General features: G+C 55.0%; 1 protein-coding gene across 1 annotated transcript in view; it reads left to right on the forward strand.

The window, feature by feature from the left end:
• The window catches only part of GALNT14 (polypeptide N-acetylgalactosaminyltransferase 14), a 181,660-nt gene that overhangs the window by 153,331 nt on the left and 12,402 nt on the right, over positions 1-15,927 (forward strand). The window contains exons 7-9 of the mRNA XM_004686321.2: positions 4,569-4,656; positions 5,354-5,438; positions 7,777-7,880. Of these exons, the coding sequence (XP_004686378.1) occupies positions 4,569-4,656; positions 5,354-5,438; positions 7,777-7,880 (277 nt within the window). The remainder of the gene's footprint in view (positions 1-4,568; positions 4,657-5,353; positions 5,439-7,776; positions 7,881-15,927) is intronic.

Below are 15,927 nucleotides of genomic sequence, written 5' to 3' on the forward strand. Positions count from 1 at the left end.
TGTGGCGTATAACCCAGAAGCAGACTTGCTGGATCCTGTGCTCACTCAGCGCTTGCCCCTTCGACACCCCCAGGCTGACCCTGTCCCTGCAGGGTGGGGACCCGGCTTTCCGCCATCAGCCTGAATGAACTTTGCCAGCTCTTTGTACTTGCGTCCCTGGCTCTGAGTCCATCTCGAAGCTACTCTAAAAAAGTGCCCTCTTTTGTGCCCCTGGCTTTTCCTGCAGGTCAGGGAAGCCTTCCCCTCCTTCCCACTTCCCCTTCCCCACTGCTTGGGGCGCCTCTGGGTCCAGTGCTGAGCTGGGCCTGCCTGGCTGCCCTGCAGGCCCCCACGGCTGTGTGAGCTGAAGCTTCCTAGCAGGGCGCCGGGCTGATGAATGCAGACGGAGGCCCTGCAGGGCCCAGCAGCCGCCGCCACCGGGAGGCCCCCTGGCCCCGATGCCCGACGGCAGGGACCGCGCTTCCAAGCCGCCCAGGACACGGCGTGGGCACGACTCAACCGTGTCCCTGTGTGTCCTTGTATGTGTCTTGTGTCCGAGTGAAACGTGATTTGATCCAGAAGTGGAAGTGGAAATTGTAAGCTGTAATTGGAGTGTGGATTTTCAAAAATAGAAAGAAACAAGGAAAGGGCTGGGCTCGAGCTGTCAGACGCTGTCCACAGCTGGTGTTTTCCACTCGAAAAATCTCCTCGGTTTCCCCTCTTCCCTTTAATTACGTGATGGTACTCGAAACGAGTCCTGTGTTGGGTTTTGGTTTTTGTTTTTTGTAACAGAGCCTTCTTTTCCCACTTCCTTATTTGCATGTTCTTTGGGAGGAAAAAAGAAATTTCAATCCTGATAGCTTTTGGTAAATTTATATAGATAACGGCTTGCGCATGTTTATAAGTCCTTTTACGTGCTTCCCTCTCGCTCCTTCCCAAAAGATGGGGTATTGTGCAGATAATGTGTCCTCATGTCACAGAGGAAGGGACAAAGTCCCTTTGCGTGTGCTGATTTGCTTGAGGTCACACATATTCTACAAAGCAGGATGGGGACCCACGGTGTCAGCCCCTTGGGGGCTCCCTCCTGCTCCCCCTCTCCAGGCAGGGGGAGGCACTGTAACCCTCCACTCATCTGCCCACCACTGCCCCTAGATTTCCGGGCTGATTCATCTGTGTCTCACAATTCCTAAACCTTAGTAGGTGCTCAGTGGTGAGGGTGACAGTGAGAGGCGGGAGTGATCGCCTCTAGGCGTTTGCTAATTGCTCATCACAACAATGTGGTTTTAAGGATGTGGACTGGTAGAGAAAGAAGAGGTAGGACCACCGTGTGAGAGGTGGATTTTGGCTCCAGTATTCAGCCTCTATCATAGCTCCTAGTTTGTGTGTTGGGGGTGGGGAATATTGACATTTCTGTGGGGGAGGAGAGAAGGACTGGGGTCCCGAGTCTGCCAGGGAGTCCTCGAGCTGCCTGTTTGAGTCTCGCTTTGAGCCTTCCAAATACAGACCCCGGAGCATGCAGGCAGCAACCTGCGGTGGGGTGGGGCCAGGCATCTTTCTGCTGAGTCCCGCATCCCTGAGACTGACCTACCAGTTTAGCTGCCAGCTGCTGACTGTCCCCAGAACAGTTGACAGATGACCTCATTTAGCCAGCACTGATGAGCACCTGCTGCCTGCCGGGCTCCGGGCTGGGGCGGAGGGGCATGAAGTGGAGCAGCTACTGACCCCCCATCCTCAGAGGGGGTTGTGTGTGGCCTTGATGGCTCACTCATGGTCTCCTGCAGCCTCCTTTTGAGACCGTGGCCCCGTATGGCACCACCCAAGCACCCCTTGCTCCCGTCCCCTCTGGTGTCCATGACTGTGAGCCAAGCATCACCACGCAGGGTTTGTGGCAAGACTAATGAAGTGGAAACCCTCAGCCCTTACAGGGAAAGCATGCCAGGGTCTGCCTCAGCCCTACAGGAACAGCTCTTGGTAGCTTCTGGAAAAGCCTATGATCCAGGTGAGCCATCTATGTTTCATTTGGCATCTCAGTTTCTAAAGAGTAAGGAAAGATTAGAAACAGGATTAGAGTTTGGTGTTCCCCAAGGACCACTGGGGTCAGTAAATTGCTACAAGATCTTGGAACTGAGCAGAACTGTTACGCTCATGGTTAGTGTTAGTCACAGTGTGAGAATATGTATTTACGACCAGCAACACGGAAAGGTCCAGAGGGCTTCAGGTAGAAGCTTCCAGCTGCCTCTTCCACTGGAGCTCAAGCGCCAGCAGTTGCTTCTCCCAGCAAAGGTGTTTAGCTTCACGTACAGAACATGCAGACAGGAGTCCACCCAAGCCTGGTGCCCAGGGTTTAACTGAAGGTCAGTCATGGACATGGCTAACAACCCACAGGCTCCATGTCCCTCCAGAGGTCAAGCTGAGTCGGTGTCCCATGGCCCAAGACTGCCCTGTACCACCAATTGCATTGCTAGTCTAGACCATCTGATGTAGACCACGGCTTCCAGGTAATCAGGGCATTCTGAAGACTCAGAAGAAACCTCCCAGGAGCTGGGCAAGAGGGAGGGGGAGACAGTCTTCAGGCACAAGGGCCTCCATTAACAGAATCCTTTAATGTCGAATTGTTGGGGAGGCCACAGTGACTCCAAAACTACCAAGAGAAGGCGAAGCAAAGAGCCACAGCAGGTCAGTCTTGGGACATCTAGTGACATCGGAGATGTCAGGTCTCAAGAATATCTCTGGGAGTGTCTGTGTGCGGGTGTTGGTAGGGGTGGCTGTGGTGGGCATGCCATGTGCCTATACACACAGACACTGTGACGGCGGGCAGCACGGAGCCCTGGAGAAGCGTGGCAGCTGGGCAGGTGCCATGTTGACTGTGCAGGCAGCATCTGTGCACATCCCAGAGGCAGAAGCGATGCATTGAAAATGAGCATTTCTCTCCACGCGGGCCAGTTGGCTTCGGAGGCACCTTGTCACTGTCAGGATGAATCACAGGTGGAAGCTGAGAGGGAATTAAGTCTGTGAACGTAAGAACGGGCACTCAGTGGATCTGAGCTTAAAATAAGAAGACAGCCTCATTTGAGGGGACGAGACCGAGCCAGGAAGTTAGATGGCTGCAGGAAAAGCAGCGGCCCCTACCTGTGCCGGCAGGAGGTGCTGAGGACCAGGGAGGGGCCTGTGGCTTTGCCCAGGCGCCCACCGTCCTGCTGTTTGATTCGCATTTAGCTGTGAGTCCCTGTGCTCGGTGACACTACCCGAGGGATCCAGGTTCTCAGGGTGTCTCCCCCAGAATTAGGAAACATTTAAAAAAATATAGGCGCTGCCTCCCAAGAGGTGAGTTTGTATCTTTTGAAAACAGTCCGTGAGTGACTCTAATGCCTGCACACAGGGTGTCCTGGAGAAGCAGTGAGTGATAAGGCTAGAAAACAAGTTACGGGCCTGCTCCTCGGTCCTGGAGGTCAGCTGAGGAGACTGACCCTTCTCTGGGAGGCGGTTTTTCGTGGTTCGGCTTCAGAGCAAGATCATGCATCAGAAAGACACTGTTGGTTGCGGGTAGAATGAGAAGGAAGGGGAGCAGCTGAGGGCGGGGCCGGGCGGCTGTGCAGGACTCTAGCTGGGAGTGGCCAGCACAGGTCCACTTAGAAGAATCCTTGTAGTCTGCAGGATGGGCCCCGGGTGGGCAGAGGTGATGCTTCTTAATTTAATGCTGGGTAGGGGGTGGCTGTTAATAAAATAAGGGTGAGAGAAGGGAGCATGTTTCAGGAGAAGGTGGTGGACTGCCCTGGAGAAGCCACGTGGAATCCACGTGGGGATAGACTTTCTGGGTCACATCTGGGTCACGTCTGGACACTACTCGAGGGGTGGTGTCCACAGGAGACACTAAAGTTAGGAATCTTTTTTTTTTTTTTTAAGATTTATTTCTTTATGCTTACAGAACTGGGGTACAGGCAAGAGGTGTGGTGGGTGAGAGGACCCACCAGAGATAGAGTGGGGAGCAGAACAGGCAAATGTACTGAAATACACTGCTGAGGGGAGCAGTGGGCAGGTCAGGACAGGTCTGCTGCGCCACGCGGTTCAGCTCCCTGGCCAGGGATCAAACTCGTGCTGCAGTGGCTTTGGAGAGCTTCACAATGTGGTGCTTTAACCCGTTGCGCCTCCAGGGAGAGCCCCAAGTTAGGAATCTTGCCCAGGCTCTTCAGCAGCCTGCCAGGGAGCCAGACCCAGTGGTTTCCCGTGTGGGTGTGGGCTTGGCTTCTTGGGGCCCAGGCTTGAGGTCACCTCCTGGCCGAGTGTGTCCTCTGATTTCTGACAGAGAAGGACTCCCCTAGCGCCCTTCTTCCCCACATCCTCTTCTTGGGGTGCAGCATATTAGAGACCATGCTGATGGCCAGCGTGGCTGGGCAGAAGGCTCTTACAGTTTCAGGCCACTCAAGAGGTGTCAGCCTGCAGCGCCTCATTTCATAGATGCGAGCACAGATCTGGGGAAGGTGCCTGGTCAAGGACACAAAGCCAGACTCTGGCCCTGCCGTGAGCCTCTGCCCATTCCCTGATTCCTGCCAGCGACTCGCCTTGCATGCTGAGCTCAGGTTGTTTTCCAGGACCACACGCGGGTGGTGTGCCCAGTGATCGACATCATCAACCTGGACAGCTTCCACTACATCGAGTCCGCCTCGGAGCTCAGAGGGGGTGAGTGGGGCTCACGCCTTCTCCCCAGTCAGGACCCCGTCTGGCTCCTGGTCACTACTGTCGGGGAGGCAGAGTGAGAAGAGTCACTGAGCGTGTGTGTGAGGTCCAAGCCTGTGGCCTGTGGCCTGTGGTGTGGGTCACTCCAGAGTGACCATGACAACTGGGACCAGGAGAGGAAGGGCCAGGCGAGTGGGCAGGACCCTCCCAGACACCAGGACTCTGGCCCAAGACAGGGCTCACTCAGGGCATGTAGTGTGGCAGAAGCACCTGCTTGTACTACCTGAGTCATTCTACATTCTAGCTCCTCGGGGCTGGTCACCATCTGCCCCTCCAGGTCCCACCCCAGGACTAGCTGAGGTGATTCAGCACCTCACAAATCTGCTTACACCACACAGGCCCCTGAGCAAGGGCCACATCCCGTGACTGGCCATCTTGACCCCTTGGGCCCTGCCCTGGGGCCCTAGCAGGTCTCTGCCCATATTCCCTACCCCACCCAGCAGAGACAGGGCAGCAAGGCAGCAGGTAGAGAGCAAGGAGGCCGTGAGAGGGCAAGTTGGCAGCCCTGGGCTGGTCGGCTCGGGGCAGCCAGCTCTCCCTGGGTCTGGCTTCCCCGTCATGCACCTCTAGAAATGGAACAGAATGAGCGAGCTCAGCAGGGGCATCTCAGAGCCAGACCAACCCAGAGTGCTGTTCCTAGGGTTCGACTGGAGCCTCCATTTCCAGTGGGAGCACCTCTCCCCAGAGGAGAAGGCTCGACGCCTGGACCCCACAGAGCCCATTAGGTAAGTCTGGGCAGGCAGGGCAGGCTGAGCCACCGCCAGGCGGCCCTTCCTGCTGTCTCCCCATCTGGGGGGCATTCTGATCAGGGGCTCAAAAGACTGGGCGGAGACCAAGGCCCTACCATCAGGCCGTTGCCACTCGTGTGCCTGGCGATGGCTGCCCATGGGACCTGGCAGTCTGTGCTGCCCATCCCCCACGCATACCGTGGGGTATTCACGTTTCCTTTAGGGGCCCACCCAGTGACTATGTCCTCCTCATCAAGGGTGTTTGGCCTTGGTGATCTTACCTGAGACTGGGATAAACACGTTCCAGACCTGTTGGCATCTCCAGGCAATGTCAGGGCTGGGGTTGGGGTGACAGGAGGATGGGAAATGTGTGAGGCACAGAAAAGGCCACCAGATTTCTCCTCCCAGTGACCTAGGGCAGCCCAGGCCGCTTCAAAGGCATGTCTGTACCTGGGCGCCTGCTGTGTAGTAAATGTCTGACCACCGTCCATAGACTAAAGTCAGATTGTGAGCCAAAGGGACTATGAAGAGCTGAAAGTTGTGATGCTCTGACAGGTGGGGGGGGGGGGACACTCTGCTGAGGGCCTCGGCTCCCCTGCCAGCCCCTGTGCTCCCTTCCAGCCACATGGTCTGGAGCGAGATGAGAGCCACAGGCCAGGCCCGCAAGCCCTTTATTTCTTTTTTTTTTTAAATTTATTTATTTGTTCATACAGAACTGGGGTACAGGCCAGAGGTGCAGGGGTGGCGAGAGGCTTCACCAGAGACAGTGTGGGGAGAGCAGAACAGGCAGATAGATGAAGTACACTGCTGAGGGGAGCAGCGGGCGGGCCAGGAGAGGTCTGCCACGCCATGTGGTCACCTCCGGGGTAGGCGGGAATTGAACTCATGCGGAAGTGGCTTTAGCTTCTCAGTGCTGTGCTCTAACCCGCTGCGCCACCAGGGAGGGCCCAGCCCTTTATTTCTAAGGGAAGACAGGAACTTCTGGCCGCAGAGGCAGCGCTGCTGGGGCTGGGGGCGGAGTGTCCTGCCTTCCAGGCACGTCCGGGGAGCAGCCCAGCCTTGGCGGGTGCTGGTGGGGCAGTGGCCTCTGGGGATCCCCGCTCTGGCCCAGATGTGGGGTTCTCAGGAAGGGTCGCTGCTCACAGGAGAACAAGCGTTCCCCAGATGTAGGCTGGTCCTCAGTGGACAGCAGGTGTGGTGACGCCAGGGCATGGGACTTCTGACCAGGTTTCTCATCAGCTTGACATAGGAGGGCATCCCCTCTGCTCTCTGGACCTGCCACATGAGGGGCCGGATCCTCATGGGGCCTGTGGAGACGCCAGGGTTGGCCCCCCTACCTCAGCCGTTGATTCTCGCTGCTTGCACTCTCTGGCTGTTTTGGTTGGATTCTGTTCCCCAGCTGGCTTTTTTACTCTGTACCCCCTTTCCTTTCCACCTGACTTTCCCTGACATCTCTCCTGGCAGTCAAGAAAAGAAGAGGTTGGAGTAGGTCAGCCCTCCAAATAAAATGAATAAACATAAAAACACAAGGGTGTATTCGTGGGCTTGGGCTGCCCATAGAGTGCCACAGACTGAGGGGTAAACATCAGAAATGTGTTGTCGCACCCTTCTGGGGCTGGCGGTGCGAAGCCAGGTGCGGCGGGATGGCGGCTGCCGAGGGCCGCGACTGACCTGGCTCCTGGATGGCCATGGCTGACTTTCCTCTCTGCAGTGGTCTCCATGCTTGTCTCTGAGGAGCTCTGCCCTTTTTCGAAGGATACAGTCATATTTGATTAGGGTCTACCCCAAATTTGATCACCTCTATAAAGACTCTCCAAGTGATGGCACATCCGCAGATGTTGGGGACTGGGGCCCCAGCATATTTTAGGGGGATGAACTTCACCCATGCCAGAGGGATAAAGAGAGGGAGCAGGGAGAGCTCTCTCAGAAATTGATGTGCTATTCATGGATGCTGGCCTGCCCATCTGCCCAGCCCTAGTTAGTGGCCCCCTGCCCCTGCTCCCACCAGGGGTCCACCCTGGGCAGGCCGGTGGGAGAGGCCAATGGAGGCCCCCCCACCCTGGGCTCTGAGGCAGATGGGGCTCTGATGAGTCTCCGTCCCTTACAGAGCTCGTGCTGATGAATGCATTAGCCTGTCAGCAGGTCAGGAGAAATACAGTCAGTGGTAAACCCCGGTGCATACTCTGGCTTTAGATGCATGGACTATTTACTGGTGCTCCTGAAGAGAAACTCAAGTAGGAAGAAAATGGCCTGGTCTCTGGACTGCCGGGGAGGAAGCCTTTGACAGCCTTCCCCTCCATAACCAATCCTCCCTCTGTTCCTTCTGCACGCACAGGACTCCCATCATCGCTGGAGGGCTCTTTGTGATGGACAGATCCTGGTTCCAGAAACTGGGGAAATACGACATGGACATGGACATCTGGGGTGGGGAGAACTTTGGTGAGTTGCTCCCTCTGTCCTGGGGCCAGGCTGGGGACTTCTTTGCCCTGGGGACACAGGTAGCCGGGACAAGGGCCAGCAAGATGAGAGGCAAGCCATTCGTGGCGGAAAACTCAGGGGGGCACAGGTGGTTGCAGGGAGGGCAGAGGCAGCAAGAGAATTTCTCCAACATCACATGGGACCGGGGAAGCACACCCAGGCAGGTGTTAGGGGAAAATTGAGATGCAAAAGCAAGAAGACAAGACAAAGCGCAAGTCCCAAGGACTAGAAACAGGATTAAGCTGGGAGCTCTGAACTTGGGAACTTGGAGGTGGCAGGGTGGAGAGTGACGAGAACAGGGAGCAGAATCAACAGTGGATGTGACCATCTGATACACCTGTTGGCTGCTTTATGTGTGTAGCACTACCACTGGGTTAATGCCGAGGGTCTGGGTGGCTGCCACGGAAATGTGGGGCCTCTGTGCTCACGTCCTAGTGCAGATGGGGTGTAGTCGAAGCTTCCCAAACTAAAACAGATGGCCAGGATGGACAGACCAGGGCAGCGCTGAATTTGCAGCGACAGGCCAAAGAGAAGTCAGAGCCCCACCTCGTCTAGGTGATGACCGAGTGGTCCGCCCTATTAACTGTGCCACCCGAGGGTGCTCCTGGTGCTTGTCACAAAACTCACGGCCCCCTACAGCACAGCAAGCATGACTTCCTGTCCTTCCTTCCAGCAGGTGATACTAAGACTGAGCAGAATGCAAGCAGCACAGGGGCTGGTCTTTCATTGCTGGTTATTTCTGGTGCTTAGTACCGGGCCAGACGCAGGGAGGCTTCAGCAGCTGTGTGATGAGTAAACCTCAGTAGAGGACAAGGAAGCAGCACCCAGGCTGGGGTCCCCGCCCCCTGGGCAGCAGGGAGCAGCTCTGGCCTGGGCTCTCCTAACCCTGTGCCAAGAGAATGATCCATAGGCTCGTCCCGGCATTTAGCAGTAATCCCGTGAGTTGTCCTTCGCCATTGTTTTCTGCCATCCCTGCCTCCGGAGTGTTTTATGGCTTTCTTCCTCAGTCACTAAGAGTTATTTCCTGGAAATTTATGGCTGCTGGCCTGACCCACAGCATCTGTTCTTCCAAACTGGGCAGTGTAGAGAAATCCATCAGCAAAGTCTGACTCCTGCCATGCAGGGTTGGATTGGAACTTAGGGGTTGACGAAACAGAAGACCCCACCCCTTCCTAGGGCCCGGACCTGGGGCAGGATGGGCCTCTTTGGTGTGGGGTTTGAGGTCAGGTCTGCCTGCAGCGGGCCGGAGGGCTTGGGGCCAAGTAGGCCCTGTGTTCCCAATGGGGCAGAGACTCCTGTCTTCCTGGGCAGTGGTCAGATGTGCTGACGGTCCAGTACCTCTTACCCTCCCGCTGGAGGCCTGGGCCTTTGCTGCTTCCTGTGTTCTGTTGAGAATTTTCTGTCAAATTGTTTTTTTTTTAAAGATTTATTTATTTATTCATATAGAAGTGGGGTACAGGCCAGAGATGCGGAGGGTGAGAGGATTCACCAGAGACAGAGCGGGGAGCAGAACAGGCAGACTGACGAAGTACACTGCTGAGGGGAGCAGTGGGTGGGTCAGGAGAGGTCTGCCACGCCATGTGGATCTCCTCCGGGGCAGGCAGGAATCGAACTCATACGGAAGCGGCTTAAGCTTCTCAGTGCAGTGCTTTGACCCACTGTGCCACCAGGGAGGGCCTTTCAAATTGTTAGAAAATTCTAAGTCGAAATCCATCTCCCTCCTGGCCCGTCTTGGGGGCTTGTTTCACGCTCCTGAGTCACCATCCTGGGCCTGAGCCTTTGGCCTGTTACCCTGCTTTAAAACAGGTCTCGTTGCATTAAATGAAGCCCGTGTAACAGTACCAGTGAGTAGAGGGATTTTTCCAAGGATTGGGGTTTCTTTGTCTATATTGTGTGATGACTTTATTTCATAGCACAACAGTCCATGAGAGAACTGGAAAGGGCTCTGGGCAGGGAGACCAGAAGTAGGTGCTGTGACAGGTGCCCAGCCAGCCCACAGCTGACTGTGCCGGCTGACCCCCACTGGGCGCTCGACCCATGACCCTAGGCCACCTTCCGAATACCACAGCTAAGGGGAAGTGAATACTTTTGATAATTATATCTGCAGTTCAGCAATAAGAGCAGGCTTCAGGGAATTGTGGCTTGTAACTGCTTTTTTAGAAGTTGTTTTGCATTAAAATCAGATGCTTAAACTCCAATTTGCATAACACAAAATACTTGTAATATATCTAGAGCAAATATCTGCTCACATCTAGCTGCATCATACTTTAAGCTTTTTGGTCTTTAAAAGCCTTAAAAAGCTGTTGCCCAGTAAGGTACGGGTGTGTGTGTGTGTGTGTGTGTGTGTATGTGTGTGTGTGTGTGTGTGTGTGTGTCTGTGAGCTCAGCTGTGGTATTAGACAAACTGACTTTGATGCCTATAGACTAGTCATTACTAGTTGTATGTCTTTGGGAAAGTTACTTCACCTCATTGAGTCTGTTTCCAGGTCTTTAAAGTGGAGATAGTGATCCTGTGGTAGAGGAAATAGCCTCCCCCAAAGGTCATCACCTCCTAATCATTATGTACAAGAAAACATAATTGTGACCTGTGTTAAGTGTTAAGGAGACTTTATTCAGGTCCGCTAGGCCTCACGACTCCTGCGACATGGGAGATGGGACTCCTGTCCAGTAACTAGAAGAAGGTGAGAGTGGGGAGTCAGCTCATGGAAAATCAAAAGGAAGGAGATCAAAAGGAGGGTGATTCTTGATAAACTGGTCTAAGAATTCTTGCCAGGACAGTCAGATCTCCAGCGTGGAGGACTTGCTGAGTTGGCTGAGAAGTCTTGATTAAACTGGCCATGTAGGGCCAGGAGGACCAGGGCTAGGGACAAAGCTGTGTTAAGGGCTTAGAGGACCTGAAGTTTGATTAGAGGGAATGTCTTGTCCCTCTTGATATGTCATGTTAGCTGCCTCGGGGACTTTGCAGGTGTGATTAGGGCTACTGATGAGTTGCTTGAAGTAGAGAGAGATTAGCTTGGGTTATCCACATAGCCCCATTATGAAGGCAGAGTACTGGACAAAATAGAGAGATTTGCAGCATGAGGGGCACTGGGCAGGCCATTGCTGAGTTGAAGGAAACAGCTGAGAGAAGCCCCTGGGCTACAGCCAGCTGGGAGAAGGAAGCCACAGTCCTACAACCAGGAGGAACCGAGTTCCGCTTGGAGGTGGATTCTTCTGGAGAGCCCTCAGTAAGGAATACAAACCTGCTGACACCTTGCTGGTGGCCTGACACCCTCAGCAAAGGGCCCACCCCAATCCAGACACTGGGTGTGTGTGTCATCATTTGTGTTGGTGATGACACAAGAAATGCTGGCAGCCCCCATCACAGGACCTCGTGACGACAGACTGGAGCTGAGCTTCCCTGCCAGGCTGGCGCTATCGTGTCACTACAGGAGCATCTCTCAGCCTGCTGGCATGGCTCGTCCCTGGAGCTTTTCTTCTGACCTCACCCCTCATGTGCTCAGTGGCTCAAGGTTAGGAACGCGGCCTGGATGTAGCCAGGATTGTCCCAGGTGTGCATTAAGTGCAGTTTTAGCTCACAGATTCAAGGCTTCTTTATTGCACTCAAGTCCATGTATTTGTTACAAAATAACATCAGAGCTGCCTGGCCTGGGAGACCCTGGGAGCATAAAGATCCCTGAAAGGAAAGGTCCCTGTCCCCGACCCTGTCACCACATACTCAAGCCTGTGGACTTATGCACAATAGCCTGGGGAGTCACCCAGTGCTGTCTGCTCGACTACTCTGGTAGCTCTCAGCTTGGCTATAGGCAAAACGGTGGCTGCGCTGTGGCTCCAGCCTGTGCGTGTGTGCCGTAGTTGAGTCTCCATTGAAAGTGGCCCGCTGCATTCAGTGGAGCCTTGTTCTAATGCTCCCTTGGCCTCTTTTTAGAAAACAGGTTGTGAAAGAAATCGAAGCTGGTATGGCTGAGCCATGGCCTGGGGAAAGCTGTGGTTTGTTTCCTAGGGAGAAAGCTGTGCCCTTCCCCTGAGCTCCTGTCTACCATCATGGGATGGTGGGTGGTGTTAGTTCTGGTGAAGGCGGGGGCTACTTACTGCTGGGTTGATGAGATAAAAAGAAAAAGAGGTAACAACAGGGTGGGGAGGAAGGCACTTTGCTCTCAAATATTAATCTGAAGTTTAATGAAAATAAGAAGTTAACATCCCCCAATGAGGATGGAATAAATTTACACCTCTCCCTGCCTAGAATTCGAAGTGGATTTGGGTCTGGTGACATTCATCACCAGGGAGATTATGCGGATGTCGACTCAGCGAAAACACCCTGCTAACTCTCCACATTGTCTTTTTGCTCCCTGCTCCTTGCTTAGGAAAGTGATGACTTTGCAGGAGCTGCAGACTGGCTATGGACTGTGCCCGGAGGCCTGCTGCCTCTCACCTGGGCAGCTCTGGTCTGGGGGCCCCCACTCCTTCCCCAAACACAGCAGCAGCTACCAGACCTGGCTTGCCACTGCCCTGAAGTCACTGGCGTGGGTAAAGCCAGGGCAGCAACAGACTTTAAACTGCACACTGCGGTCCTGTGAATCATTGCACCAACCTGGGCTCTCCAAGCTGCCCCACAGGAAGGCTGCACCCCAGGGCGCACGGTGCGGGTCAGCCTGTCTCAGATCCTGTCCCTCCTTACCCCAAGCCGATGTCAGACAGAGAAGCCCTCACCCCTCTCCTGCTGCACGCTCCCAAGGGCGGCATCGCTGACCTACAGAACGAAGGCAGGTCTGCCAGGATGGGATGAAGGAGGGACAGAGGTTGGTGACGGGGGACTTCTCGATCCCGCCCCTTTGTGAGTGCCCAGAAGTCCCTCTTATATCAGTACCTGTGCTGATGGGTGGTGCTCAGCACCATGGAGGGAGGTGTTCGGGCTTGGGGGGTGGGGGACAGGCTCCCCTTCCCAGCTGCCTGCTGGCCCTTGTTCTTTCAGAACTGCTTCTGCGTGCTAAGTTAAGAGCACCCCGACACCCACGACCGCGAGCAGGCTTTAGGGAAGTCGGGTGACTAGTGACCTGAGGGACACGAGCAGAGCCTTCGTAGGAGGCGGCAGAGGGGGCATCTCCTCCGTGGCTCATGACTGGGGTACTCTGAAGTCTTAGGCTAAAGTGCCTGACACAGGAAATGAGGAGGAGGAGGCGAGGAGGTTTTTGGAGGTGGAGGCGAGGAGGCAGGCTGCAACAGGCAGTAGGAGGGTGCTGGCAGGAGACCTGCTGATCTGAGGGGGGCCAGGCACCCGACGGCATCTGGCAGCTACCTCACGCTGGTGCTGCAGCCAGAAGGGGAGCCACAGCTGGTGGGCAGGGGGTGAGGCCTCAGCATCAAGTGAGCCTTGGGCAGCGGAGGAAACACCCATGGACAGCATTGGGGTGAAGCAAGAGAAGAACAGCCAGAAGGTCGTAGACCACAGTCAGGGGGCTCCAGACACATTCCAGACCTGCTGTGGGTTTGTTTCCAGACACCTGCCATCAAGCACGTCACATGATTTTTCGGTTTTCCGGTGCATATAAAATTTACATTGACACGATACTTGCCTCTATTAGATGTAATGCAATTAATTAAAAGGACTTTATTGCTAACCATCACTGGAGACTTCCGCGAGGAATTGTAATCATTTTCGTGGTAGAGGGCTGTGAATAAAACACAGTCACTGGAGAAGCGTGATCAAACTAGGTGACGCTTGTACTTTTCAAGGGTGGGGATTTCTGCGTGACTGTGGCAGAAGGGAGGGGTTCCATCCACCCAGGGAGCAGCAGGATGCCGGGCAGAGTGGCGCAGGGAAAGAGCCAGGCTGCGGGCCATGGGTGGGCTGGAGTCCAGGCACAGGTTGGAGGGATTTGCCTTGCAAATGAGGAGGGACATATGTCTCATTTGAATGCATGGAAAGGAAGAGACCATAACCGAAATGTAGGCATATTTTGGGAAGAAAGCTGGCGCGAAATTTGTAGGTTATGTCTAGTAGCAGGGCCTCCGTCTCCAGTTTTGAAGGATGAGAGGGTTTCCTTTTTGGGAACTGGAGCAGATCGTGTTATGAGATGCCGGAGAGGAGTTGACTGGAGCCTTAGACCTGTTGAGGAAGACATCTCGAGACTAACTTTGCATAAGTGTGAACACAGTGTCAAGCCCCAGCCCCGCCAGCCCCCCGGAGCTCTCTGCAAGGGTCGCTCCTGCCGCAGCAGACTGGCGTCCCCGGCTCTAGCTGAGCCCCAAAGGAAGGCCGGGTCACCGTGGATCCTGGATCTTCATGGAGAGTCACAATCTCAGACGTTGAGTCATGAACTGTGTGCTGGGAGAAGGAAGCTGTAAGTCAGCTAGGAAGTGGCCGGACATGGTGGGCGTGACGTTCCGTCCTCATTTGGAAGAGCTGCAGGGAACATGGCTTTGCACTGCTGCTTCTCTTTCAATCGCTGTCTGAATTGTCACATTTCTCCTCAAAATTCATTTCATCTGATGTGCTCAGCCCTCCTGTGGCGTCTTTACCATCTTCATTGGAAGGTACCAGCCTCCTCCCCACGAGGCGGCTAACAGGTCACTGCAGTCAGGAAGCTGACCCCAAAGCCAGGCTCTTCCTGTGTCTCCCCTGGCCCTGTGGCCTTGCTGTCCCTGTCATTCAGTACAGTCATGAGACGCCCCCTTTTCACCCTGGCACCTGTGTTGTCCCCACCTGAGGGCAAGCCGAGCTCTAGTTGGTGAGTTGCGGCCCACAGCACTGGGCTGGTGGGAGAAGGCAGCGATGGTGATGTTGGCGTCACGGGAACCCTGCCTGCAACTCAGTGGGCTTCTCAGCACATGGCAGAAGGCAGACAGGGGAGCAGTAGGTACAGGGTAGCTGAGGACAGGTGAGTGAGGACAGGTGATCACACCAGGACTCGCTGTCCAGCCTCTGCTTGGAGAGTTGGGGTGAAGAGGACAGAGTGCAGGAAGAGAAGGGACTGTCCATCCAGGTGAAGAAATCCAGGAGGTGGGAATCAAGATGCTGAGGTGCACCTTGAGTGCATTTGTGGGGTGCGTTTGTGGTAGGCAGGCCCCAGAGTACACACATCTAGGTCCCTACAGCTGGACACCCAGGCGCCTCTGCACGGCTCCCCCAGAGACAGTCACCTATGAGCATGAATTTCCCCTGTGCTAACCCTCCTCCTCCTCTTGCTCTAGCTTGACTGGGTGCATGGGCTAGGCAGGAACTTCCAGAGGTACGAGGTACAGGGTGCCTGCCCAGGGGGTCGTCAGGAAGGGGTGCCCTCAACTTAGAGGAGTCAAAAGCAATAACGAATGTGCCTAACAGCAATTGGGCGACTCTGAAGGTCGTCCTGAGGGATGCAGTGATGTCACACCACCGTGGAGTCCCACCACTTCCTCCTGGGGCAGAACCACTGCTCCCAGCCTATTAGCAGCCCCAAGGGAGACATGCACAGACCAGCCTGTACCCCTGACCCCCACTTGCTGTGCCAGCCTCCCTCCAACTCTTCCCACCACCTCTCAGCAGCCAATTCAGAAACGACACCTGCAAAATTTCCACCCGGGGAAGCACCCTTTGCTACAGCTCTGAGATTTCCAGCATTTTCGAGGCTCCTCTCCTCACTTGCTTACTCCTCAGGCCTCCTCTTCTCTCCCAGGCCTCCTTCAGGTGCTCTGCAGAAAGGTGGGGCCGCTGTCCTGTTTGGGGAGCGCTGTGATGGACGCCTTGTCCCGCTGCCTCGGGAACTTGGCTCGTCAGACTGGGAGACTCAGCGCTTCCATGATGGCAACTTCGGTGGGGCCTTGATTGTCAGCGTTCTGCCACATACTCACGTGGAAATTCTTTCTCCTCCCATCTGGTCCTGATCCTCTGGGCTTATTTGGAAATTCTAAACATCTTCCTCACTGAGACCGTACACATGTCCAAAAGCAACTCTTGTTCACCCAAGTCTCTTTTCCAGGCTGAAGCATCGCCTTCGACAGCCCACCCACGGGGAGGGCGTGAGTGGGGGTA

The sequence above is a fragment of the Condylura cristata genome, unplaced genomic scaffold, assembly GCF_000260355.1.
Source record: "Condylura cristata isolate star-nosed mole 26May11 unplaced genomic scaffold, ConCri1.0 scaffold00020, whole genome shotgun sequence".
Taxonomy (NCBI): Eukaryota; Metazoa; Chordata; class Mammalia; order Eulipotyphla; family Talpidae; genus Condylura; species Condylura cristata.